Here is a 26054-nt window from a genome sequence, read left to right as displayed (position 1 = left end):
ACACTGAAAATCTGTTGTTTAGTGTAGCCACCTTCCTTTATTATCTTAGCTAGATCTTCTAGATAACTTGCTGCAGCTTCTACATTAGCACTTGCTGCTTCACCTTGCACTTTTATGTTATGGAGATGGCTTCTTTCCTTAGACCTCATGAACCAACCTCTGCTAGCTTCACTCTTTTCTCTGCAGCTTCCTCACCTCTTTCAGCCTTTGTAGAATTGAAGAGAGTTAGATTCTTGTTCTGGATTAGGCTTTGACTTAGGGGAATATTGTGGCTGGTTTGATCTTCTATCCAGACAACTAAAACTTTCTCCATATCAGCAATAAGGCTGTTTCAATTTCTTATCATTTGTGTGTTAACTGGAGTAGCACTTTTAATTTCCTTCAAGAACTTTTCCCTTGCCTTCACAGCTTGGCTGTTTGGCACAAGAGGCCTAACTTTTAGCCTATCTCGGCTTTTATCATACCTTCCTCACTAAGTTTAATTATTCTAGCTTTTGATTTAAAGTGCGAGACATGTGTCGCTTCCTCTCACTTGAACACTAGAGGCCATTGTAATGTTATTAATTGGCTTAACTTCAATATTGTGTCTCAAGTAATAGTGAGCCCCAAGGAGTGGGAGAGAGATGGAGGAACAGTGGAGCAGTCAGAATACACAACATTTATACACTGAATTCACCTTCTTACCTGGGTGAGGTTTGTATCACCCTCAAGCAATTACAACATTAACATCAAAGATCACTGATCACAGATTACCATAACAAATATAGTAATAGTGAAAAAGCTTGAAACATTCCAAGAATTGCCAAAATGTGGCATAGAGACATGACGTGAGCAAATGCTGTTGGAAGAATGGCGCCAATAGACTTGCTCAACCAGGATTGTCCCAAATTTCAACTTGTAAAAAACAATGTGAAGTGCAGTAAAGTGAAGTGCAATGAAATGAAGGATGCCTATATACCATTTACCCAGATTCACCTAATATTAACATTCTATTTTTTAGTTTTCTAAGGAACCTCCATACTGTTCTCCATAGTGGCTGTATCAATTTACATTCCCACCAACAGTGCAAGAGGGTTCCCTTTTCTCCATACACTCTCCAGCATTTATTGTAGATTTTCTGATGATGCCCATTCTAAACGGTGTGAGGTGATACCTTATTGTAATTTTGATTTGCATTTCTCTAATAATTAGTGATGTTGAGCATCTTTTCATGTGCCTTTTGGCCATCTGTATGTCTTCTTTGGAGTAATATCTACTTAGGTCTTCTGCCCATCTTTTGATTGGGTTGTTTGTTTTTTTGATACCATATGACCCAGCAATCCCACAACTGGGCATATACCCTGAGAAAATAACTCAAAAAGACACATGCACCCCAATGTTCCTTGCAGCACTATTTACAATAACCAGATCATGGAAGCAACATAAATGCCCATCAACAGACGAATGGATAAAGAAGATATGGTACATATATACAACGGAATATTACTCGCGATAAAAAGGAAGGAAATTGGGTCATTTGTAGAGACGTGGATGGACCTAGAGACTGTCATACGGAGTGAAGTTAGTCAGAAACGGAAAAACAAATACTGTATATTAACACATATATGTGGAATCTAGAAAAATGGTACAGATGAACCGGTTTGCAAGGCAGAAATAGAGACACAGATGTAGAGAACAAACATATGGACACCAAGGGGAGAAAGCAGGGGGAAGATGGTGGTGGGATGAATTGGGAAATTGGGATTGACATATATACACTAATATGTATAAAATAGATAACTAATGAGAACTTGCTGTATATCACAGGAAACTCCACTTCACTGTGCAGTAGAAACTAACAGAACATTGTGAAACAACTATATCCCAATTAAAAAAAAAAAGCATTCTACTGATTTTGATGAATCACTTGAATGTGCTCACCCTCTCCTAACCCCTCCTCCCCTCTCTCTACATTTACACACATACACACACACACACAAACAAACACACGTACACATATATACACGTATATGTTTTTTCTTCAGTCATTTGTGTTTAACTTGCATACATCAGTAATCTTTACCCCTGAATAGTCCAAAGTGTATTTCCTAAGGAACATTCTATGGAGACAATTTGAGGCTCTGGATGATGTGATTCTTTCAAACAGAAATTTATTATATTTTTCAATCTTTTCTAACTATTCTCAGTGGTAAGATTTTCTAAAACTATTTAGTCTGCCGCTACCAGAAATAGAACCTCTGACTATCACTTTTTATGATCCAGTGCCATAATTTTTTGCCACTTGTGTTTTACTATTTTCAGGGCCAGTCATCTCTCATTACCCTTCCTTTAGAGAATTTACCAGCTTTTCCTACTTATATATTTATTTTTTTAAACATCTTTATTGGAGTATAATTGCTTTACAATGGTGTGTTAGTTTCTGCTGTATAACAAAGTGAATCAGCTACATGTATACATATATCACCATATCACCTCCTTCTTGAGCCTCCCTGCCACCCTCCCTATCCCACCCCTCTAGGTGGTCACAAAGCACGGAGCTGATCTCCCTGTGCTATGCAGCTGCTTCCCACTAGCTACCTATTTTGCTTTTGGTAGTGTATATATGTCAATGCTACACTCTCACTTCGTCCCAGCTGAACCTTCCCCACCACGTATCATCAAGTCCATTCTCTATATGTCTGCATCTTTATTCCTGTCCTGCCCCTAGGTTCATTAGAACCTTTTTTTTTCTTTAGATTCCATATATATGTGTTAGAATACAGTATTTGTTTTTCACTTTCTGACATACTTCACTCTGTATGACAGACCATAGGTCCATCTACCTCACTACAAATAATTCAATTTTGTTTCTTCTTATGGCTGATTAATATTCCATTGTATATATGTGCCACATCTTCTTTACTCATTCATCTCCCAATGGACACTTAGGTTGCTTCCATGTCCTGGCTATTGTAAATAGAGCTGCAATCAACATTGTGGTACATGAGTCTTTGAATTATGGTTTTCTCAGGGTATATGCCCAGTAGTAGGATTGCTGGGTCATATGGTAGTTCTATTTTAAGTTTCTTAAGGAACCTCCTTACTGTTTTCCATAGTAGCTGTATAAATTTACATTCCCACCAATAGTTCAAGAGGGTTTCCTTTTCTCCACACCCTCTCCAGCATTTATGGTTTATATAATTTTTTTAAAAACATCTTTATTGGTGTATAATTGCTTTACAATGGTGTGTTAGTTTCTGCTATATAACAAAGTGAATCAGCTATACAAATACATATAACCCCATATCTCTTCCCTCTTGTGTCTCCCTCCCTCCCACCCTCACTATCCCACCCCTCTAGGTGATCACAAAGCACCGAGCAGATCTCCCTGTGCTATGCGGCTGCGTCCCACTACCTATTGGTTTTACATTTGGTAGTGTATATATGTCCATGCCACTCCCTCACTTTGTCCCAGCTTACCCGTCCCCCACCTGTATCCTCAAGTCCATTCTCTAGTAGGTCTGCATCTTTATTCCCGTTCTGCCCCTATGTTCTTCATGACTCTTTTTTTTTTTTTAGATTCCAAATATGTGTTAGCATATGGTATTTGTTTTTCTCTTTCTGACTTACTTCACTCTGTATGACAGACTCTAGGTCCATCCACCTCCCTACAAATAACTCAATTTCGCTTCTTTTTATGGCTGAGTAATGTTCCATTGTATATTTGTGCCACATCTTTATCCATCCATCTGTTGATGGACATTTAGGTTGCTTCCATGTCCAGGCTATTGTAAATAGAGCTGCAATGAACATTGTGCTGCATGACTCTTTTTGAATTATGGTTTTCTCAGGGTATATGCCCAGTAGTGGGATTGCTGGGTCATATGGTAGTTCTCTTTTTAGTTTCTTAAGGAACCTCCATACTGTTCTCCATACTGGCTGTGTCAATTCACACTCCCACCAACAGTGCAAGAGGATTCTCTTTTCTCCACACCCTCTCCAGCATTTATTGTTTGTAGATTTTTTGATAATGGCCATTCTGACTGGTGTGAGGTGATACCTCATTGTAGTTTTGATTTACATTTCTGTGATGATTAGTGATGTTGAGCATTCTTTCATGTGTTTGTTGGCAATCTGTATATCTTCTTTGGAGAAATGTCTATTTAGCTCTTCTGCCCATTTTGGAATTGGGTTTTTTGTTTCTTTGCTATTGAGCTTCATGAGCTGCTTGTAAATTCTGGAGATTAATCCTTTGTCAGTTGCTTCATTTGCAAATATTTTCTCCCATTCTTAGGGATGTCTTTTCGTCTTGTTTATGTTTTCCTTTGCTGTGCAAATGCTTCTAAATTTCATTAGGCCCCATTTCTTTATTTTTGTTGTTATTTACATTTCTCTAGGAGGTGGGTCAAAAAGGATCTTGCTGTGATTTGTGTCATAGAGTGTTCTGCCTATGTTTTCCTCTAAGAGTTTTATAGTGTCTGGCCTTACATATAGGTCTTTAATACATTTTGAGTTTATTGTTGTGTCTGGTGTTGGGGAGTGCTCTAATTTCATTCTTTTACATGTAGCTGTCCAGTTTTCCCAGCAACACTTACTGAAGAGGCTATCTTTTCTGCACTGTATATTCTTGCCTTCTTTATCAAAAATAAGGTGACCATAGATGCATGGGTTTATCTCTGGATTTCTATCCTGTTCCTTTGATCTATATTTCTGTTTTTGTGCCAGTACTATACTGTCTTGATTACTATAGCTTTGTAGTATAGTCTGAAGTAGGAGAGCCTGATTCCTCCAGCTCCATTTTTCTTTCTCAAGATTCCTTTGGCTATTCAGGGTCTTTTGTGTTTCCATTCAAATTGAGAATTTTTTTTGTTCTACTTCTGTGAAAAATGCCATTGGTAGTTTAAGGATTGCACTGAATCTGTAGATTGCTTTGAGTTGTACAGTCATTTTCACAATGTGGATTCTTCCAATCCAAGAACACGGTATATCTCTCCATCTGTTTGTATCATCTTTAATTTCTTTTATCAGTGTCTTATAGTTTTCTGCATACAGGTATTTTGTCTCCTTAGGTAGGTTTATTCCTAGGTATTTTATTCTTTTTGATGCAATGGTAAATGGGAGTGTTTCCTCAATTTCTCTTTCAATTTTTTCATCATAGTGTATAGGAATACAAGAGACTTCTGGGCATTAATTTTGTATCATGCCACTTTACCAAATTCATTGATTAGCTCTAGTAGTTTTCTAGTAGCATCTTTAGGATGCTCTATGTATAGTATCATGGCATCTGCAAACAGTGACTGTTTTACTTCTTTTCCATTTTGGATTCCTTTTATTTCTTTCTCTTCTCTGATTGCCATGCATAAAACTTCCAAACCTATGTTGAATAGTGGTGAGAGTGGGCAACCTTGTCTTCTTCCAGATCTTAGAAGAAATGGTTTCAGTTTTTCACCATTGAGAACGATGTTGGCTGTGGGCTTGTCATATATGGCTTTATTATGTTGAGGTAGGTTCCCTCTATGCTTACTTTCTGGAGAATTTTTATCATAAATGGGTGTTGCTATTTGTCAAAAGCCTTTTCTACATCTACTGAGATTATTACATGGTTTTTATTCTTCAATTTGTTAATATGGTGCATAACATTGATTCATTTGCATATATTGAAGAATCCATGCATTCCAGGGATAAACCCTACTTGATCATGGTGTATGATCCTTTCAATGTGCTGTTGGATTCTGTTTGCTAGTATTTTATGGTGGATTTTTGCATCTATGTTGTTCAGTGATATTGCCCTGTAGTTTTCTTTTTTTGTGACATCTTTGTCTGTTTTTGGTGTCAGAGTGATGGTGCCCTATTGAATGAGTGTGGGAGTGTTCCTCCCTCTGCTATATTTTGGGAGAGTTTGAGAAGAATATGTGTTAACTCTTCTCTAGGCATTTGATAGAATTCACCTGTGAAGCCTTTTGGCCCTATGCTTTTGTTTGTTGGAAGATTTTTAATCACAATTTCAATTATAGTGCTTGTGATTTGTCTCTTCATGTTTTTTATTTCTTCCTAGTTCAGTCTTGGAAGCTTGTACTTTTCTAAGAATTTTACCATTTCTTCCAGGCTGTGTATTTTATTTGCATATAGTTGCTTGTAGTAGTATCTCATGATCCCTTTTATTTCCACAGTGTCAGTTGTTACTTCTTTTTCATTTCTAATTTGGTTGCTTTGAGTCTTGTCCTTTCTTTTTTTCTTGATGAGTCTGGCTACTGGTATGTCAATTTTACCTTCTCAAAGAATCAGCTTTTAGTTTTATTGATATTTGATTTTTATCCTTTAATTTGTTAATATGGTGTATCACGTTGATTGACTTGCATATATTGAAACAGTAGTTTCCTTCATTTCCTTTTCATTTATTTCTCATGTGATCTATATGATTTCTTTCCTTCTGCTAACGTTTTTTTGTTGTTCTTCTTTCTCTCATTGCTTTAGGTGTAAAGTTAGGTTGTTTATTTTCTTTTTTCTTGAGTTAAGATTGTATTGCTGTAAACTTCCTTCTTAAAAACTGCTTTTGTGGCATCCCATAGGTTTTGGGTCAATGTGTTTTCATTGTCACTTGTTTCTAGGTATTTTTTGATTTCCTCTTTGATTTCTTCTGTGATCTCTTGGTTATTTAGTAGTGTATTGTTTAGCCTTCCTGTGTTTGTATTTTTTACAGTGTTTTCACTGTAATTGATATCTAGTCTCATAGCACTGTGGTTGGAAAAGATACTTGATACGATTTCAATTTTCTGAAATTTACCAAGGCTTGATTTGTGTCCCAAGATATGATCTATCCTGGAGAATGTTCCATGAGCACTTGAAAAGAAAGTGTATTCTGTTGTTTTGGGGTGGAATGTTCTATAAATATCAATTAATTCCATCTTGTTAAGTGTATCATTTAAAGCTTGTGTTTCCTTATTTATTTTCAGTTTGGATTATCTGTCCATTTGTGAAAGTGGGGTGTTAAAGTCCCCAGTATGATTGTGTTACTTTCAGTTTCCCCTTTTATGGCTGTTAGCATTTGCCTTATTTATTGAGGTGCTCCTATGTTGGGTGCATAAATATTTACACTTGTTATATCTTCTCTTGGATTGATCTCTTGATCATTATGTAGTGTCCTTTTTTGTCTCTTGTAATAGTCTTTATTTTAAAGTCTATTTTGTCTGTTATGAGTATTGGTATGCCAGATTTCCTTTGATTTCTATTTGCATGGAATATCTTTTTCCATCCCATCACCTTCAGTCTGTATGTGTCCCTAGGTCTGAAGTGGGTTGCTTGTAGACAGCATTTACACATGTCTTGTTCTTGTATCCATTCAGCCATTTTGTGTCCTTTGGTTGGAGAATTTAATCCACTTACATTTAAGGTAATTATCGATATATATGTTCCTATTACCATTTTCTTAATTATTTTTTTGTAAGTCTTTTCCTTCTCTTGTGTTTCCTGCCTAGAGAAGTTGCTTTAGCATTTTTTGTACAGCTGGTTTGATTGTGCTGAATTCTCTTAAGTTTTGCTAGTCTGTAAAAGTTTTAATTTTGCCATCAAATCTGAATGAGATCCTTACTGGGTAGAATAATCTTGTTTGTAGGTTTTTCCCTTTCATCACTTTTAATATGTCCTGCCACTCCCTTCTGGCTTGCAGAATTTCTGCTGAAAGATCAGTTGTTAAGCTTATGGGGATTCCCTTGTATGTTATTTTTTGCTTTTCCCTTGCTGCTTTTAATATTTTTGGTTTGTATTTAATTTTTGATTGTTTCCTTAATATGTGTCTTGCCATGTTTCTTGGATTTATCCTGTATGGGACTCTCTGCTCTTCCAGGACTTGATTGACTATTTCCTTTCCCATGTTAGGGAAGTTTTCGACTATAGTCTCTTCAGATATTTTCTCAGACACTTTCTTTTTGTGTTCTTCTTCTGGGACCCCTATAATTTGAATTTTGTTGCATTTAATGTTGCCCCAGAAGTGTCTATTCATTCTTTTTTCTTTATTCTGCTCTGCCACAGGTATTTGCAGTATTCTATCTTCCAGCTCACCTATCCATTCTTCTGCCTCAGTTATTCTGCTATTGATTCCTTCTAGAGTATTTTTCCTTTCTTTGTTTGTGTTCTTCATCACTGTTTGTTTGCTCTTGAGTTCTTCTAGGTCCTTGTTAAACACTTCTTGTATTTTCTCTATTCTATTTCTGAGATTTTGGATCATCTTTACTATCATTACTCTTAATTGTTTTTCAGGTAGACTGCCTATTTCCTCTTCATTTGTTTGTTCTGCTGGGTTTTTGCCTTGCTGCTTCATCTGCTTCATATTTCTCTGTCTTCTCATTTTGTTTAACTTAGTGTGTTTTGGCTCTCCTTTTCCTCAGCTTTGTAGTTCCCATTATTTTTGTTTTGCCCCCAGTGGGTGAGATTGGTTTATTTGCTTATGTAGGCTTCCTGGTGGATGGGACTGGTGCATTTCTTCTGGTTGGTGGAGATGGATCTTGTTTCTCTGGTGTGCAGGGCCACATCCGGTGTGGTGTTTTGTGGTGTCTGTCAACTTAGCATGACTTTAGGCAGCCTCTCTGCTAATTGGTGGGTTTTTGTTCCTGTCTTGCAAGTTGTTTGCTGTGGGGCATCCAGCAACAGAGCTTGCTGGCCATTGGGTGGAATGGGTCTTAGTGTTGATGAAGTCTCTGGGAGAGCTCTTGCTTATTGATATTACATGGGGCTGGGAGGTCTCTGGTGGTCCAATATCCTGGACTTGGCTCTCCCACCTCAGAGGCTCATGCCCGTCATCCAGCTGGAGCACCAAAATCGTGCCAGCCACACAGCTTGGAAGTAAAGGAAGGAAAAAAAAGAACGAACAGATAGAACCCCAAACCAAATGGTAAAAACAAAACTAAACAGACAAAATCAGACAAAGAAACATACCCACGTGTGCACGCAACACACACACACACACACACACACACACACACACACACACTCATAAAAAACAGACAAACAACCAAAAACAACAAGAGCAGAAAAAGAAAACAAAACAAAACTACCAGACAGAACCCTAGGACAAATGATATCAAACCTAAAGAGACCAAATCATACAAAGATACATACATACATGCATTTACAAAAAGAGAAAAAGGGGGAAAAATTAAAAATAAAAATATTTTAAAAATTTAAAATAAAGGAAGGTAACAACCAAACCAATAAACAAATCCACCAGTGATAACAAGCACTTAAAACTAAACTAAGAGAAACATAAAACCAAAAACAAATCAGACTTAGAAAGCAAACCCCAAGTCTACAGTTTCTCCCAAAGTCTACCACCTCAATTTTGGGAACATTTGTTGTCTATTCAGCTACTCCACAGATGCAGGGTTTTATCAAGTTGATTGTGGGGATATAATCCACTGCTCCTGAGGATGCATGGAGAAATTTCCCTTTCTCTTCTTTGTTCGCACAGCTCCTGGGATTCAGCTTTGGTTTTGGCCCTGCCTCTGCATGTAGGCCACCCTCAGGTGTCTGTTCCCCACCCAGACAGGAGTGAGTTCAAGCAGCAGCTGATTAGGGCTCTGTTGCTCGCTCTAGCCAGGGAGAGGGAAAAGTATGGTAGTCAGAATTAGAATGTGGGGGTGAGCCTGCAGCACCAGAGGCTGACATGACATTGCAACAGCCTGTGGTGCACCATGTGTTCTACCAGGGAAGTTGTCCCTGGATCATGGGACCCTGGCCATGGTTTGCTGCATGGGTATCCATGGAAGTGTGGGTAGTGACCTGCACTTACACAAAGGATTCTTGGTGGCAGTGGTGGCAGTGTTAACGGTCCATGCCCATCTCTGTGGTCCAATCTGATAGCTATGGCTCACTCCTGTCTCTGGAGCTCATTTAGGTGGTGCTCTGCCCTCTGTGGGCACAAGGAGCAGGAATCCCCTCTCCTCGCACACCCCAAAACAGTGGTCTCTTGCCTCTCCATCTGATCCAGACATTTTCCCAGACTCCTTCCTGGCTAGCTGTGGTACACTAGTCCACTTCAGGCTGTCTTCACACAGCCAACCCCAGTCCTTTCCCTGAGGTCTGACCTCCGAAGCCTGAACCTCAGCTCTCAGCTCCCACCCACCCCGATGAGTGAGCAGACAAGCATCTTAGGCTGGTGAGTGCTGGTTGGCACTGATCCTCTGTGCGGGAATCTCTCCACTTTCCCTTCTGCACCCCTGTTTCTGCACTCTCCTCCATGGCTCTGAAGCTTTTCCCCCACCTGTTCCCACCAGTGAAGGGGCTTCCTAGTGTGTGCAAACTTTTCCTCATTCACAGCTCCCTCCCAGTGGTGCAGGTCCCATCCCTATTCTTTTGTCTCTGTTTTTTCTTTTTTCTTTTGCCCTGCCCAAGAACATGGGGAATTTTTTGCATTTTGGGAAGTCTGAGCTCTTCTGCCAGCATTCAGTAGGTGTTCTGTAGGAGTTGTTTCACATGTAGATGTATTTTTGATGTATTTGTGTGGAGGAAGGTGATCTCCATGTCTCACTCCTCCACCATCTTGAAGGTCTCTTTTATTTATTTTTATATATGAATTTTTACAGGTTGTCTAATTCCCAAATAATTTCTTTATTATTAAATTATGAATCAATGTAGGAAAGATTGACATTATCATTTTTATATTTCTACATAAGTAGAGGGTCTGTTTTCCCATTTCTCCAGAACTTCTTTTGGAGTTCTCAGTAGCCTTTCCCTTTCTCTCTATCTTTCCTCTGCTCACAGCAAGATGGATTCTGGATATACTCTGAGTACTGTAACAACCACCTGGACGCCTGTATGGAGCTCTCCAAACTGATGAAGGACAGCCGCTACCAGCACTTTTTTGAGGCCTGTCGCCTCTTGCAGCAGATGATTGACATTGCTATTGATGGTTTCCTTTTGACGCCAGTGCAGAAGATCTGCAAGTATCCCTTACAGTTGGCTGAGCTCCTCAAGTATACCGCCCAGGACCATAGGTAAGGGATTGAGGGAGGCAGGAGTGAAGGAGAGAGCCTCCTCTACATGTTAATCCTTATTGAGAATGTATGTCCTCTTGCCTTTTCTGAATTTCTGTTAGCTTATATACACAATGGGATGATGACATATTCTTGCTTACCTCTGAAGACTGTTGTGTATATAAAGTGAGACAATGCTTATCAGTTGCTTATAAACTTATAAATCAATATATACACAAAATCAGTGTTCATCATTATTGTACCACTTAGACACTACCTTCAGGGAGCTTATAGCCTGGTCCTTAGTCCTGAGTTCAGCCAAGTGAATCAACTGTTTATTCTACTCTGCTCAATAGAGTCAAATATCCTGGTAACAGACTGCCCTACTTGTACTGACCTTAGATTTCTTCTGAAAGGCTACACCCCTGGTCTTCTTTAGTCTTTTACACCCTCCTCTGCCTCATCCCAACTGTACCTTCCCCTTAGACACACAGCATGACTGGGGGAAAATAGACTTGAGACTTCCCCTGAAGTTTTCTCAAAGTTTTTCAGTATTTTCAAGAAAACCAACCCAAAAAGGATGAAGGAGCTTATCTTTCTCTGAATGGAAATGACACTCCTAACCCTCTATTAGTAAGGTATATGCTGGGAGTCATCTCCAACAATGGGAATGGTCTACAGTGAACCATCCCCTATTTTTTCATGTGCTTTGCTTCATAACCTAGAGCCCCCAGCCTATTTATAGCCTGCTTTTAATTGGTATTAAATCCGTGACCTTAGGTTTATTGCCCCAGCTCTCAGCTCTCTTCCTGATTGATCACTATAAGAATAAAGAAGGCCTTTGCTCAATTTCCCTTAGTTTCTGCTTGCTTCTCATCAGGCCTGCTTCGTACTTTCATTTGGCTCCACTGCCTGGTTTCCTTGGATCTGACTTCCAGACCTAGTTGCATAAGGCCATCGGTATGCGTCGGTTGGTTTTTTTTATGTCAAGCTTCTAGGCCAATCCCTAGGTTCATTTTTAAGTTGATGTTGTTCTTTAGCATATCATGGGTTATGTGCTTCAGTGGTCTGAAGCCCTGGACAGATTTCAGATTTGAAACCAAATGTAGTAGCAGTGGACTCTCCCTTTGTATGAGTAACACCACCAGTGGTAACTCTGCCTTCCTTGTTCTGTTGGCTGTGAGCGAGGCAGGTGTAGAAGGACCTTGCAAAGGAGGACTCTGTTCCCTTCTCCCTGAGTCTGTTTACTAGCTGGGGAATAGTGGGAGTACTAATTAGACATGAAATTTGGAGGTGACTAAATCTCACTTAAAATATTTAATACAGCCCATTGCCAAAACTGAGTCCCAAGTTTTCTAAGGAGAAAACTTGTGAGAGCTAATAGGATGTTAAAGAACCCCAACTAAAATATCTTAATATTTTAAAAATAAAAATGGAAAACATTTATGGCACCTAAAATGGAAAGGGCCTTAGAGGAAGGTCTTCTAGTCAGACTTATTCATTCTATGGCTAGACAGACCGAGTCCCAGAAAGGGAAAATGACAAAGAGCAAGTCTGTGGCAAAGCAGGGACACAAAGTATGGACAGTGGTCTGGGAACCTAACTTTTTAAAGAGCGCTCCAGGTGATTTTCATGCCAAGGAAGATTTGTGAGCCATTGTACTAGCCAGTCTGGAAGGCCTTTTCTAGTTCTGCCATCCCATGTTGTAATGAATCTAAATGACCTCCACAGGAATACTTCAAGGTGCTAAGTGACCAGAAGCAGCCACTATTGCACCTAAATCTCAGTGGAGCTGCTTTCAGACCAGTGGTTTTAAAACCAGTATATTTAAAGAGTGATTCTCAAATGTTTTTATATCACAGCTCATCTCCCACCTACTCCTGAGTGTCTGCTCTAAAAATTATACTTGTGGACTGATGATATTAACTAGGTAAATTATGTATTTACATAAATGTTTTTAAGAGCCCCCCAAGGACCAATTTTAAAGCACAACCAAAAATTATGTTTGTCTTTTAGACCAAAGCAACCCCAGGGCCTTTTGGGTTTAGTGGGAGCCAACAAGATAGCATATCTCCCTGGGATTTCCCATTCCTGTGCACCTTCACCTTGTGAGTGGAACCCCTGCATCAAGGCCTTCTTATCCTCTGGGTCTCTGGTCCCCTCTCCTTCCACCCCTAGGCTCAGGGGTGCTGAGAGAATGGCTCAGGCAGTCGCAGGCTACATCAATCCCTGTCCTCATTTGGGGTGACCCATTGGGCCTAGCACTATCCCCAGGCCATGGGCCACTCCTTCTTGCAGGCCTCAGAAAGCTTTATCAAGCTGATAGCTCCTGTGATGCATGCCAAAGTAGCTTGGGTTTGAAGGCAATTAGAGGCTAATGCCAGGTTGAAGACTTAGGTTGATAGGTGTTCAGATAGGTAGGTCTGAAATGCAAGCAGGCAGAGTAGTCCCTGAGGGAGAAGATTAGGTGGATAGAGAGTGGTAAATGGAGAATAATACTACCATTGTTTACAGAAGGGTGACATGTCCCCACCCCCCCACCCAACCTTGCTTAAGCTGCTAAGAAGAAAGACTACGAGAGGGAGGTTAGCTGACCTGCCTGGAACAAGACAATCTTGGTTCAGTCAGTCTCCTCACTAGGGTGCTGGGCTCAGACCTCATCTGGAAGCCTGAGGGCTCTGAGCAGGGTTCAGGCTAGACCACAGCTATTTACTTTTTTCTCTCACCCACTCCTAAAGCTAGTGGGGAAGGTTAGAGATGGTGACATACCCCCCTCTAACCATCATGAGAAAGGCAGCCAGCTAAAAATGGCAAAGGTTGACTGACAGTATGGCACAGTGGCAGTGATAAATTCATGGCTAAGTAGTACATGGGGTCAGGCAGAGGTAATAAGCATTCTCATGCCAGCACTGTCCAATAGGACTTTGTACAGTGATGTAAATGTTCCATATCTCTGTGGTTTAATATAGTAGACACTGGCCACATATGGCTATTGAGTACTGAGAAATGTAGCTGATGCAACTAAAGAACTAAATTTTTATTTAATTCTAATTAAATGTGGCTAGTGGATACCATATTTGACAGTGTAACTCTATGCTTTACCTCCTAGAAGGTGGCTTAAGGCATTTTCCTGATGCTCTCAAATCAGGGAGGAATAGCATGGGAGACAGAAAAAGGACCTAAAGAACAGGGGTGCTTATTTACGTCAGCAACTTCTGCACTGCAACCACCCCTTCTGTCATTACCCTACCTTGCTTCTAAATGGCAAGCTCAGATAGTCTTGCCAGGGAAAAACTTTGACAGTTTTACAGAGCACAGTAACTCCCCCACAGGTTGGAGCAAGTAACTGTAAAAGAATGAAATGTAACAGAAACAAATGTAATATTCTGTAGTTTGGTCTAAGAAATCAACAATTCAAGGACAGACTGAGAGACATACAGCTTCTAGACAGCATATTTTAAAGAAATTTAAGAAGTATTGGTTGATCATAAGTTCAGTATGAGTCAGAAGTGAGATCCACAAGAAAAACTGGTAACAGCTAACATTCATTAAGGCTCAGGCAAAGAGGTTTTGGTGTGTGTGTGTGTGTGTGTGTGTGTGTGTATGTGTGTGTGTGTTAACAGAGTTGTCTTGAGACAGAATAGACTGGTTAGGATTTGTACTGAGTATCCTGTCACTGTAGGTGATAAAATGTAGTAACGTTTGAAGACTATGGTCTGGCAGGTGTGCAGAGAACAGACTGGAGCCAGGGAGGCCAGCTAAGAGGAGGTGCTGTGTCTCATCTGCCCTAGCAGTTAGAACTCCCTTTCTTCTGTTCCTATGATTGGTCCACCACCCCACACCTCAATGTATTAGGGAAGAAAAAGACAGTTGCCCTGCTCTTCTTTTTCTCTTCTCTTCTTTCAAATTGGTGCAGGGACAGTGAGCATGTTAGTGACCACAAAGCATGTTCAGCTTCTCTAAGGAAAAGTTTGTTAAGACTGAACTGTAACTCATCCTCCTGCCTTCTCAACTAATTATTCCACCAAATGTCTGGGATCTAACTTTCAATCTTCTTTTCACAGGAGCCATTTGACTGGAAATTAGATCAGACAAACAGAGAAAACTGGGCAGGATGGTATAACCTTCAACAAGTGGGCCATCCAAAGTCCCAGGAAAATGGGGCCTAGGATTGTACTTCTGGAGTTAGAGGTTTTGAGAGACAACCCATATAATGTCTATACTAGAGAAATGTTTGTTTTATATTAATAATACTGCAGACATTTGCTGTGAGCCAAGAGTAAAACAGTTTTCATGGATTATTAAAACTTCAGCAAATTCTACTGTAATTCTCCCCATTTTACAGATGAGGAAACTGAGTCACTGAGAAGGAGAATGAGACTTGTCAAAGGCCACACCACTAGTCAGTGACTAAACTAGGGTTTGTGTTCAAGGAGTCTGGCTCCAGTCTCTGTTCTTAACCACAATGCTACATCCTATCTCTATATTGTATAGGAGGAAAGGTTTGGATGTTATTTTACAGTGACTTTGGGCAGAATTCCCTAGAAATAGGTGCTAGAACAGATGGTAAAGTTCTCTGGACCATGCCATGTGTGAGGCTCCCTTCCTCATCCTTGGCTGGTTGTATCAGATAGGTACAAAAATAATGGCATAGCAAAGATGAGTCTGTTTCTCTTTCATAGAGAAAACGCCTGCAGGTAGGCAGTTTATGGCTGCCTTGCTGGCTCCATGATTATCAGAGACTCCTTCCAGTTTTCTCTTATCCTATCCTTAGGAGTATGGACCTTGTCCTTATGGTCTAAGATGGTTGCTAGAACTTCAGCCATCACATCTAAATATTCTTAAGCGTCAGGTTTAAGTAAGGACCAAAGAAGGGCATGCTGTTTTCCTTAAAGGTAGTTTTTCAAAAGTTCTACCCAACATTTCTATTTACATATCACTGGACAGAACTTGATCATATAAGTCACCTCTTACTGTAAAGAAGGATAGAAAATGTAGTCTTTTGTACCATGTGGCATGGATTCTATCTAAAATCCGGGCTCTCTTGCTAAGTAGGAAGAGGAGAATGGATGTTAGTGTTGGCACCCAGCACATTGGTTCAATGGCACATTGACTCATCCAACTTGTAATTTTGTGTCTTCACAGTGACTACAGGTATGTGGCAGCTGCTCTGGCTGTCATGAGAAATGTGACTCAGCAGATCAATGAACGCAAGCGGCGCTTGGAGAATATTGACAAGATTGCCCAGTGGCAGGCCTCTGTCCTAGACTGGGAGGTAGGACCCTTACTAACAGGGACATTGGAGAGTCTGAATACCTTAGCCAGAACCTCACATCTTAGCCAAAGATGAGCAAAGAGTAATTATATTTGAAGAGCATCAGAAAGGATTTAGATTAGAGCCAAGGCAAAACTTCCTGCTAATAAGAGGTGTTGTGTACTTGAATAGCTTTCTAAGAAGGTTGGAGAAATCTCGGTTGCAATATTTCATTAGGAAAGGAAAGATTCATCTATTTGGGTGTTTCTAAGAAATAATTGGGTTGACTCAGTAGCCTTTCAAAGCTCTTTCAAGTCCTGGAATTTTATCACCACCAGATGAACACTTGGATGAGGAGTAATAGGTACTAATTCACTCCCAGACACAGAGTGCAAGGTTGGTTCTCTGATGCAGGCCAGCCAACATACTTCTTCTTTTCCTCTTGGTGAGATCACCTCACCCTGACATATCTACTAGTTCTATCCAAGCCTGCACACTTCAGGCCACAACCATCATCCCTGCCCAACTGACAGGCCAAATTCTATTTTTTAATTATCTGCTTATAAAAATAATCCCTGAGCCTTCCATTCTATTGGAATTGGCCACGACTTCTCTGAACTCAGAAAGCCTTCACTAAAGCATTGTCTTCTGAGATGCTAACTTTCAGAGGATATACACAGCCTAACAAATAAATGGAGCTTTTGCCTCTTATGCCACTGCTCTGTTGAAGTTCCTGAGGTGTCTGTTAAACAGAAAAAAGAGCTGTGAACTTTAAGGCCTCACAGGTACCTGTGTGTTAAGTACACTATTTATTGTTTCTCTCTTGTGCCCATCAAGAGAACCAGGAGTAATGACATTTCACATTTATCTCTCAGACCCAAGTTATGAAATCTGACAGTCCACAGCTAATATAACCAAGATAGGAGAGGCAGGACATGCTACCAGGGAGGAGGTGGCAATCTTAAGCTTCATGATCATAGTGTAGAAGTTGAGTCAGCTCCCCATTCCTCTGGCCTCCACACAGGTATAATTTCTTGTAATTTGAGAGCTAGTAGCTCTCTAACTTGTCATATAGTTTAGCACATTCCAAGGGAATGAAACAGCCTTACAGTTACTTAACCAATGTCCAGAAAAAGTCATCTTTCCTTTATTCTGCTACTTCTGTTCCTCTTTAATGTACATGGCTGGAAATGTCTACAGTTCTGAGCAGCTGGCATATTTTTGAGTCTTATTTGAAGGATAATGTCCCCATACAGAGTAGAAAACAGCAGTGATTCTTTGAGATGCAAGGAGAGGAAGGAATCTATATAAAGAGATCTTCTTGCTCATAAGAAGAAAACAGCACTGGCACAGACTTATTAGGAAATCATGGATTCTCCTTCCCCTGTGTCTGGTTTGCTTTGGATAGTTTCCTGATAAGAGGGCTGGATCAAATGACCTCTAGAAAGATCGCTAATTCTCAGGCACTCTGAAACTGTGGCTGATTAGCAGGCCTCTTTTTCTCTACCCCTGTGGGGATTCTCTGTAATAGGATGTTCCCAGCAGCAGTTGTCTTTCTATTCCCTGAAACAATTTTCCCCTTCCCAATACCTGGAAGACCTTCTAATTCCTCCATGGGCTCTTGGCCTCCAGTCCCTGCAGCTGGGGCCATGGGAGACCAAGAATAGCTTAAAATTCTTTGGCCTGTTCAGGGAGCTTCACTAACACCTAACATGAAAGCACTGAACTATGATTTAAAGACTCAGCATCTCAGAAGGAATTTTATTTGTGTTTGTCTATAGTTGGGGGTTGGGAAACAAAGGAAAGTCTTTCGAATAGGAGGCAGTTACTTTCTGCCTCCTTTGTTAGCATGATTGACTGGTCCTCTAATCTCATCCAAGCCCACACAACCCTGCTTGACAAAGTCCTTCTTTATTTAAGTTAGTAAGAAGAAAAATTCCTTGTGGTTAACTTTTCAGACTCTGAGGTCACTGTGCAACTGACCAGCTTCAGAAGGTTTGCCCTCTATGAAGCATTTTCTTTAGCAAGGCCTGATGGGTACATTTCAGAGGCCAGGACCAAAGTTTCGATCAAGTGTGCCATATCTAGTCTTAAATATTTCTAAAATGTCAGAGTCAGTAGGTCTTTTAGGGAACTCCCCAAAGAACATCTCTGGCCATGTTTATGCACATGTGTGTGCGCACACACACGTGCACACATGCAAACCTTGTAATGATGGTGGAAGTCTGAGAAGCTTATTCCTGACTGAGGCCAAACAGCAAGTCAATGACAAAACTAAAACTTGAATCTAGTCTCCAGATTCCCTGGGGGGTGTTCTTTACACTGCTGCACCACATACTCTTCCAGCCTTCTGCTTCCTACAGCCCAGTTGCTTCCCTTTATGATATTGCAGGGACTTGTTTCTGCAGTAAAGTGTCCATATCTAAGCAAGAGAGTAAGACTGCCTTGGGGGGAAGTCCAACTCCCGGTAAGGCTAAAGGTAGATGAGTGCTGGGGAGCCTCCCACAGAAAGCAATAGGATATGTCCATTCCATGGCTGGTTGGCTATTGGCTTGGGTGGCTCAACCTCACTGATTCCCTGGTATAGGTTTTTTCTATGTTCCACCTACCCAAGCAGTTGGACATTCAGAAAGAAGTCCTGCCAGCTTGGTGGGTGCAGCTGTGGACAAGCCTTGCAAATCAAGAAAATGAAGCAGTGCTTTGCTCTCTCTGCCACTCACTTGCCTCCTCCACATGTTTGAATAAACAGGGTGGGTATCAAAAGCATCTAAATAATAATTTCAGTTTGATTTGTCAAATGAAAAAGAAGAGTCAGGAGACCTTCAAGATGGCGGAGGAGTAAGACATGGAGATCACCTTCCTCCCCACAAATACATTTGAAATACATCTACATGTGAAACAACTCCTACTGAATGTTAGCAGAAGACCTCAGACTTCCCAAAAGTGAAGAAATTCCCCACGTACCTGGGTAGGGCAGAAGAAAACAGAAAAAAACAGAGACAAAAGAATAGGGATGGGACCGACACCTCTGGGAGGGAGGAGTGAAGGAGGAAAAGTTTTCACATACTAGGAAACTCCTTTACTGGTGGAGACGGGGTGTGGCGGGGGAAGCTTTGGAGCCATGGAGGAGAGCACAGCAGCAAGGGTGCAGAGAGCAAAGTGGAGAGATTCCCACACAGAGGATCAGTGCCAACCAGCACGCACCAGCCTGAGAGGCTTGTCTGCTCACCAGCCAGGGCGGGTGGGGGCTGGGAGCTGAGGCTATGGATTCGGAGGTCGGATCCCAGGGAGAGGACTGGTGTTGGCTGCATGAACACAGCCTGAAGGGGGCTAGTGCGGCACAGCTAGCCAGGAGGGAGTCCAGGAAAATGTCTGGAACTGCCTAAGAGGCTAGAGACCATTGTTTCAGGGTGCACGAGGAGAGAGGATTCAGAGCACTGCCTAAACAAACTCCAGCGCTGCGTGCGAGCCACGCCTATCAGCATGGACACCAGAGATGAGCATGAAATGCTAAGGCTGCTGATGCAGCCACCAAGAAGCCTGTGTGCAAGCACCAGTCACTATCCACACAATCCCTCCCAGGAGACTGTGCAGCCCACCACTGCCAGGGTCCCGTGATCCAGGGACAACATCCACGGGAGAAAACATGGCATGCCTCAGGCTGTTGCAATGTCACACCAGCCTCTGCCGCTGCAGACTCGCGCTGCATTTCATACCCCTCCCTCTCCCGCTGGGCTGAGTGAGCCAGAGCCTTCTAATCAACTGCTACTTTAGCCCCTTCCTGTCTGAGCGAAGAACAGATGCCCTCAGGCGACATACACGCAGAGGCAGGGCCAAATTAAAAGCTGAACCCCAGGAGCTGTGCAAACAAAGAAGAGAAAGAGAATTTTCTCCCAGCGGCCTCAGGAGCAGTGGATTAAATCTCGACAATCATCTTAATGTACCCTGCATACACGGAATACCTGAATAGACAACGAATCAGCCCGAAATTGAAGTGCCGGACTTTGGGAGCAACTGCAAACTTGGGGTTCACTTTCTACATCTAATTTGTGTCTGGTTTTACGTTTATCTTAGTTTAGTATTAAAAGTTTATTATCAGTGGTAGATTCATTTATTGATTTGGTTTCTCTCTTCTTTTTATATATATATAAATATCTATATTTTTTTTCTTTTTCTCCTTTTCTGAGTGTGTATGTGTATGCTTCTTTGTGTGATTTTGTGTGTATAGCTTTGCTTTTACCATTTTCCCCAGGATTTGGTCTCTCCATTTTTTAAATAATTTTTATATTATTTTAATTTTAATAATTTTTAAATTTTTATAATTTTTAAATTTTTTATTTTAGTAACTTTATTTTATTTTTCCCTTTTTTCTTTTTTATTTCCTTCTTCTTTCCTTCCTTCCTTCCTTCCTTCCTTCCTTCCTTTCTTTCTTTTCTTTCTTTCTTTCTTTCTTTCTTTCTTTCTTTCTTTCTTTCTTTCTTTCTTTCTTTCTTTCTTTCTTTCTCTTTCTTTCTTTCTTCCTCTCTACCTTTTCTTCTAGATGTGTGGCTGAAAGAGTCTAGGTACTCCAGCCACATGTCAGTCCTGTACCTCCGAGTAGAGAGAGCTGAGTTTAGGACATTGGTCCACCAGAGACCTCCTAGCTCCACATAATATCAAACAGCAAAAGCTCTCCCATAGATCTCCACCTCAATGCTAAGACCCAGCTCCACTCAATGACCAGCAAGCTACAGTGCTGGACAACCTATGCCAAAAAACTAGCAAGACAGGAACACAACCCCACCCAATAGCAAAGAGGCTGCCTAATATCATGCAAATGTCAAAACACCGCAAAACCCACCACTGGACATGGTCCCGCCCACCAAAAGACAAGATCCAGTCTCATCCACCAGAACACAGGGGCCAGACCCTTACCAGGAAGCCGAAACAACCCACTGAACCAACCTTAACCACTGGGCACAGACAACAAAAACAGTGGGAACTACGAACCTCCAGCCTGCAAAAAGGAGACCACAAACACAGTAAGTTAAGCAAAATGAAAACACAGGGAAAAACACAGCAGACAAAGGAGCAAGGTAAAAACCCACCACACCAAACAAATGAAGAGGAAATAGGCAACCTAGCTGAAAAAGAATTCATCATAATGATAGTAAAGATGATCCAAAATCTTGAAAAAGGAATGGAGAAAATACAAGAAACATTTAACAAGAACCTAGAAGAACTGAAGAGCAAACAATGATGAGAAACACAATAAACGAAATAAAAATATTCTCTAGAAGGAATCAGTAGCAGAATAACTGAGGCAGAAGAATGGATAAATGACGTGGAAGGTGAAAGAGTGGAAATAACTACTGCAGAGCAGAATAAAGAAAAAAGAATGAAAAGAACTGAGGACAGTCTCAGAGACCTCTGGGACAACATTACCGCACCAACATTCAAATTATAGGGGTCACAGAAGAAGAAGAGAAAAAGAACAGGACTAAGAAAATTTTTGAAGAGATTATAGTTGAAAACTTCCCTAATATGGGAAAGGAAATAGTCAATCAAGTCCAGGAAGCACATAGAGTCCAATACAGGATAAATTCAAGGAAAAACATGCCAACACACATATTAATCAAACTATCAAAAATTAAATACAGGGAAAAATATTAAAAGCAGCAAGGCAAAAGCAACAAATAACATACAAGGGAATCCCCATAAAGTTAACAGCTGATCTTTCAGCAGAAACTCTGCAAGCCAGAAGGGAGTGGCAGGACATATTTAAAGTGATGAAAGGGAAAAACCTACAACCAAGATTACACAGCAAGGATATCACTCAGATTTGAAGGAGAAATTAAAAACTTTACAGACAAGCAAAACTTAAGAGAATTCAGAACCAGCAAACTGGATTTACAACAAATGCTGAAGGAAATTCTCTATGCAGGAAACACAGGAGAAGGGAAAAATATACAATAACGAACCCCAAACAATTAGGAAAATGTTATTAGGAACATACATATCGATAACTACCTTAAATGTAAATGCATTAAATGTTCCAAACACAACACATAGACTGGCTGAATGGATACAAAAATAAGACCCGTATATACGCTGTCTACAAGAGACCCACATCAGACCTAGGGACTCATACAGACAATAAGTGAGGGGATGGAAAAAAATATTCCATGTAAATGGAAATCAAAAGAAAGCTGGAGTAGTAATTCTCATATCAGACAAAATAGACTTTAAAATAAAGACTATTACAAGAGACAAAGAAGGACACTACATAATGATCATTGGATCATTCCAAAAAGAACATAAGAGCACCTCAATACATAAGGCAAATGCTAACAGCCATAAAACCGGAAATCGACAGTAACACAATCATAGTAGGGGACTTTAACACCCCACTTTCACCAACGGACATATCATCCAAAATGAAAATTAATAGGGAAACACAAACTTTAAATGATATTCTAAACAAGACGGACTTAACTGATATTTATAGGACATTCCAATGAAAAACAACAGAATACAGTTTCTTATCAAGAGCTCATGGAACATTCTCCAGGATAGATCATATCTTGGGTCACAAATCAACCCTTGATAAGTTAAGAAAATTGAAATTGCATCAAGTATCTTTTCCAACCACAATGCTATGAGATTAGATATCAATTACAGGGAAAAAAACCTATAAAAACTACAAACACATGGAGGCTAAACAATACACTACTAAATAACCAAGAGATCACTGAAGAAATCAAAGACAATATCAAAAAATACCTAGAAACAGATGACAATGAAAACACAATGACCCAAAACTCTTGGGATGCAGCAAAAGCAGTTCTAAGAGGGAAGTTTATAGCAATACAATCCTACCTCAAGAAACAAGAATCATCTCAAATAAACAACCTAACCTTACACAAAAAGCAATTAGAGAAAGAAAAACAAAAAAATAACCCAAAGATAGCAGAAGTAAAGAAATCATAAAGATTAGGTCAGAAATAAATGAAGAAGAAATGAAGGAAATGATAGCAAATATCAGTAAAACTAAAAGCTTGTTCTTTCAGAAGATAAACAAAATTGATAATCAATTAGCCAGACTCATCAAGAAGAAAAGGTAGAAGACTCAAATCAACAGAATTACAAATGAAAAAGGAGAAGTAACAGCTGGCATTGCAGAAATGCAAAGGATCATAAGAGATTACTGCAGGCCACTAAATGCCAATAAAATGGACAACCAGGAAGATATGGAAAATTCCTTAGACAAGTGCAACCTTCTGAGGCTGAACCAGGAAGAAATTGAAAATATAAGCAGACCAATCACGAGCACTAAAATTGAGATGGTGAATAAAAATCTTCCAACAAACAAAAGCCCAGGAACAGATGGCTTCACAGGCAAATTTGATCAAACATTTAGAGAACAGCTAAAACCTATCCTTTTCAAATTCTTCCAAAGTATAGAAGATGGAGGAACACTCCCAAAGTCACCCTGATACCAAAACCAGACAAAGATGTCACAAAGAATAAAAATTCAGGCCAATATCACTGATGAATATATATGCAAAAATTCTCAACAAAATACTAGCAAGCAGAATCCAACAGCACATTAAAAAGTTCATACACCATGATCAAGTGGGCATTATCCCAGGAATGCAAGGATTCTTCAATATACACAAATCAATCAATGTGACAAACTGTATTAACAATTTGAAGGAGAAAAACCATATGATCATCTCAATAGATGCAGAAAAAGCTTTTCACAAAATTCAACACCCATTTATGATAAAAAACCTTCCAGAAAGTAGGCATATAGGGAAGTTACCTCAACATAATAAAGGCCATATATGACAAACCCACAGTTCTCAATGGTGAAACACTGAAACCATTTCCTGTAAGATCAGGAACAAGAGAAAGTTTTCCACTCTCACCACTGTTATTCAACATAGTTTTGGAAGTTTTAGCCACAGCAATCAGAAGAAAAACAAATAAAAGGAATTCAAATCGGAAAAGAAGAAGTAAAACTGTCACTGTTTGCAGATGACATGATACTATACATAGAGAATCCTAAAGATGCTACCAGAAAACTACTAGAGCTAATCAATGAACTTGGTAAAGTAGCAGGATACAAAATTAATGCACAGAAATCTCTTGCATTCCTATACACTATGATGAAAAATCTGAAATATAAATTGAGGAAACACTCCCACTTACCATAGTACCAAAAATAATAAATACCTGGGAATAAACCTACCTAAGGAGACAGAAGACATGTATGCAGAAAACTATAAGACACTGATGAAAGAAATTAAAGATGATACAAACAGTTGGAGAGATGTACAATGTTCTTGGATTGGAAGAATCAATACTGTGAAAATGACTACTACCCAAAGCAATCTACAGATTCAATGCAATCCCTATGAAACTACCAGCGGCACTTTTCACAGAAGTAGGACAAAAAAAATCTCACTTTGTATGGAAACACAAAAGACCCTGAATAGCCAAAGCAATCTTGAGAAAGAAAAACGAAGCTGGAGGAATCAGGCTCCTTGACTTCAGACAATACTACAAAGGTACACTAATCAAGACAGCACAATACTGGCACAGAAACAGAAATATAGTTCAATAGAACAGGATAGAAAGCCAGAGGTAAACCCATGCACCTATGGTCACCTTATTTTTGATAAAGGAGGCAGGAATATACAATGGAGAAAAGACAGCCTCTTCAATAGTGGTGCTGGGAAAACTGGACAGCTACATGTAAAAGAATGAAATTACAGCACTCCCTAACACCATACACAAAAATAAACTCAAAATGGATTAAAGACCTAAATATAAGAGCAGACACTATAAAATTCTTAGAGGAAAACATAGGCAGAACACTCTATGACATAAATCACAGCAAGATCCTTTTTGAGCCACCTCCTACAGAAATGGAAATAAAAAAATAAATAAACAAATGGGACCTAGTGAAACTTAAAAGCTTTTGCACATCAAAGGATACCATAAACAAGAGGAAAAGACAACCCTCAGAATGGGAGAAAATATTTGCAAATGAAGCAACTGACAAAGAATTAACCTCCAAAATTTACAAGCAGCACATGCAGCTCAACATCAAAAAAACAAACAACCCTATCCAAGAATAGGCAGAAGACCTAAATAGACATTTCTGCAAAGAAGATATACAGATTGCCAACAAACATATGAAAGAATGCTCAACATCACTAATCATTACAGAAATGCAAATCAAAACTACAATGAGGTATCACCTCACACCAGTCAGAATGGCCATCATCAAAAAATCTACAAACAATAAATGCTGGAGAGGGTGTGGAGAAAAGGGAACCCTCTTGCACTGTTGGTGGGAATGTAAATTGATACAGCCACTATGGATAACAGTATGGAGGTTCCTTAAAAAACTAAGAAGAGAACTGCCTTATGATACAGCAATCCCACTACTGGGCATGTACCCTAAGAAAACCATAATTCCAAAAGAGTCATGTACCACAATGTTCATTGCAGCTCTATTTACAATAGCCAGGACATGGAAGCAACCTAAGTGTCCATCAACAGATGAATGGATAAAGAAGATGTGGTACATATATACAATGGAATATTACTCAGCCATAAAAAGAAATGAAATTGAGTTATTTGTAGTGAGGTGGATGGACCTAGAGTCTGTCATACAGAGTGAAGTAACTCAGAAAGAGAAAAACAAATACTGTATGCTAGCACATATGTATGGAAACCAAAAATAAGAAGAAAAGTTGTTCTGACGAACCTAGGGACAGGTCAGGAATAAAGACGCAGATGTAGAAAATGGACTGAGGACACGGGAAGGGGGATGGGTAAGCTGGGACGAAGTGAGAGAGTGG

General features: G+C 39.9%; 1 protein-coding gene across 7 annotated transcripts in view; it reads left to right on the top strand.

Moving 5' to 3' along the window:
- Positions 1-26054, top strand: part of ARHGEF9 (Cdc42 guanine nucleotide exchange factor 9) — a 228522-nt gene that overhangs the window by 144006 nt on the left and 58462 nt on the right. For all 7 annotated transcript variants that reach the window (XR_007474746.1, XM_049704605.1, XM_033414768.2 and 4 more), the window contains exons 5-6: positions 10735-10967; positions 16092-16221. Coding sequence is in view for 6 of the 7 variants with exons in the window: in XM_049704605.1 (XP_049560562.1) it covers positions 10735-10967; positions 16092-16221 (363 nt within the window). In the remaining variant the exon portion in view is untranslated. The remainder of the gene's footprint in view (positions 1-10734; positions 10968-16091; positions 16222-26054) is intronic.

The sequence above is a fragment of the Orcinus orca genome, chromosome X (genome assembly GCF_937001465.1).
Source record: "Orcinus orca chromosome X, mOrcOrc1.1, whole genome shotgun sequence".
In the NCBI taxonomy this organism is placed as follows: domain Eukaryota; kingdom Metazoa; phylum Chordata; class Mammalia; order Artiodactyla; family Delphinidae; genus Orcinus; species Orcinus orca.
This window is presented reverse-complemented; position numbering and strand designations above follow the sequence as displayed.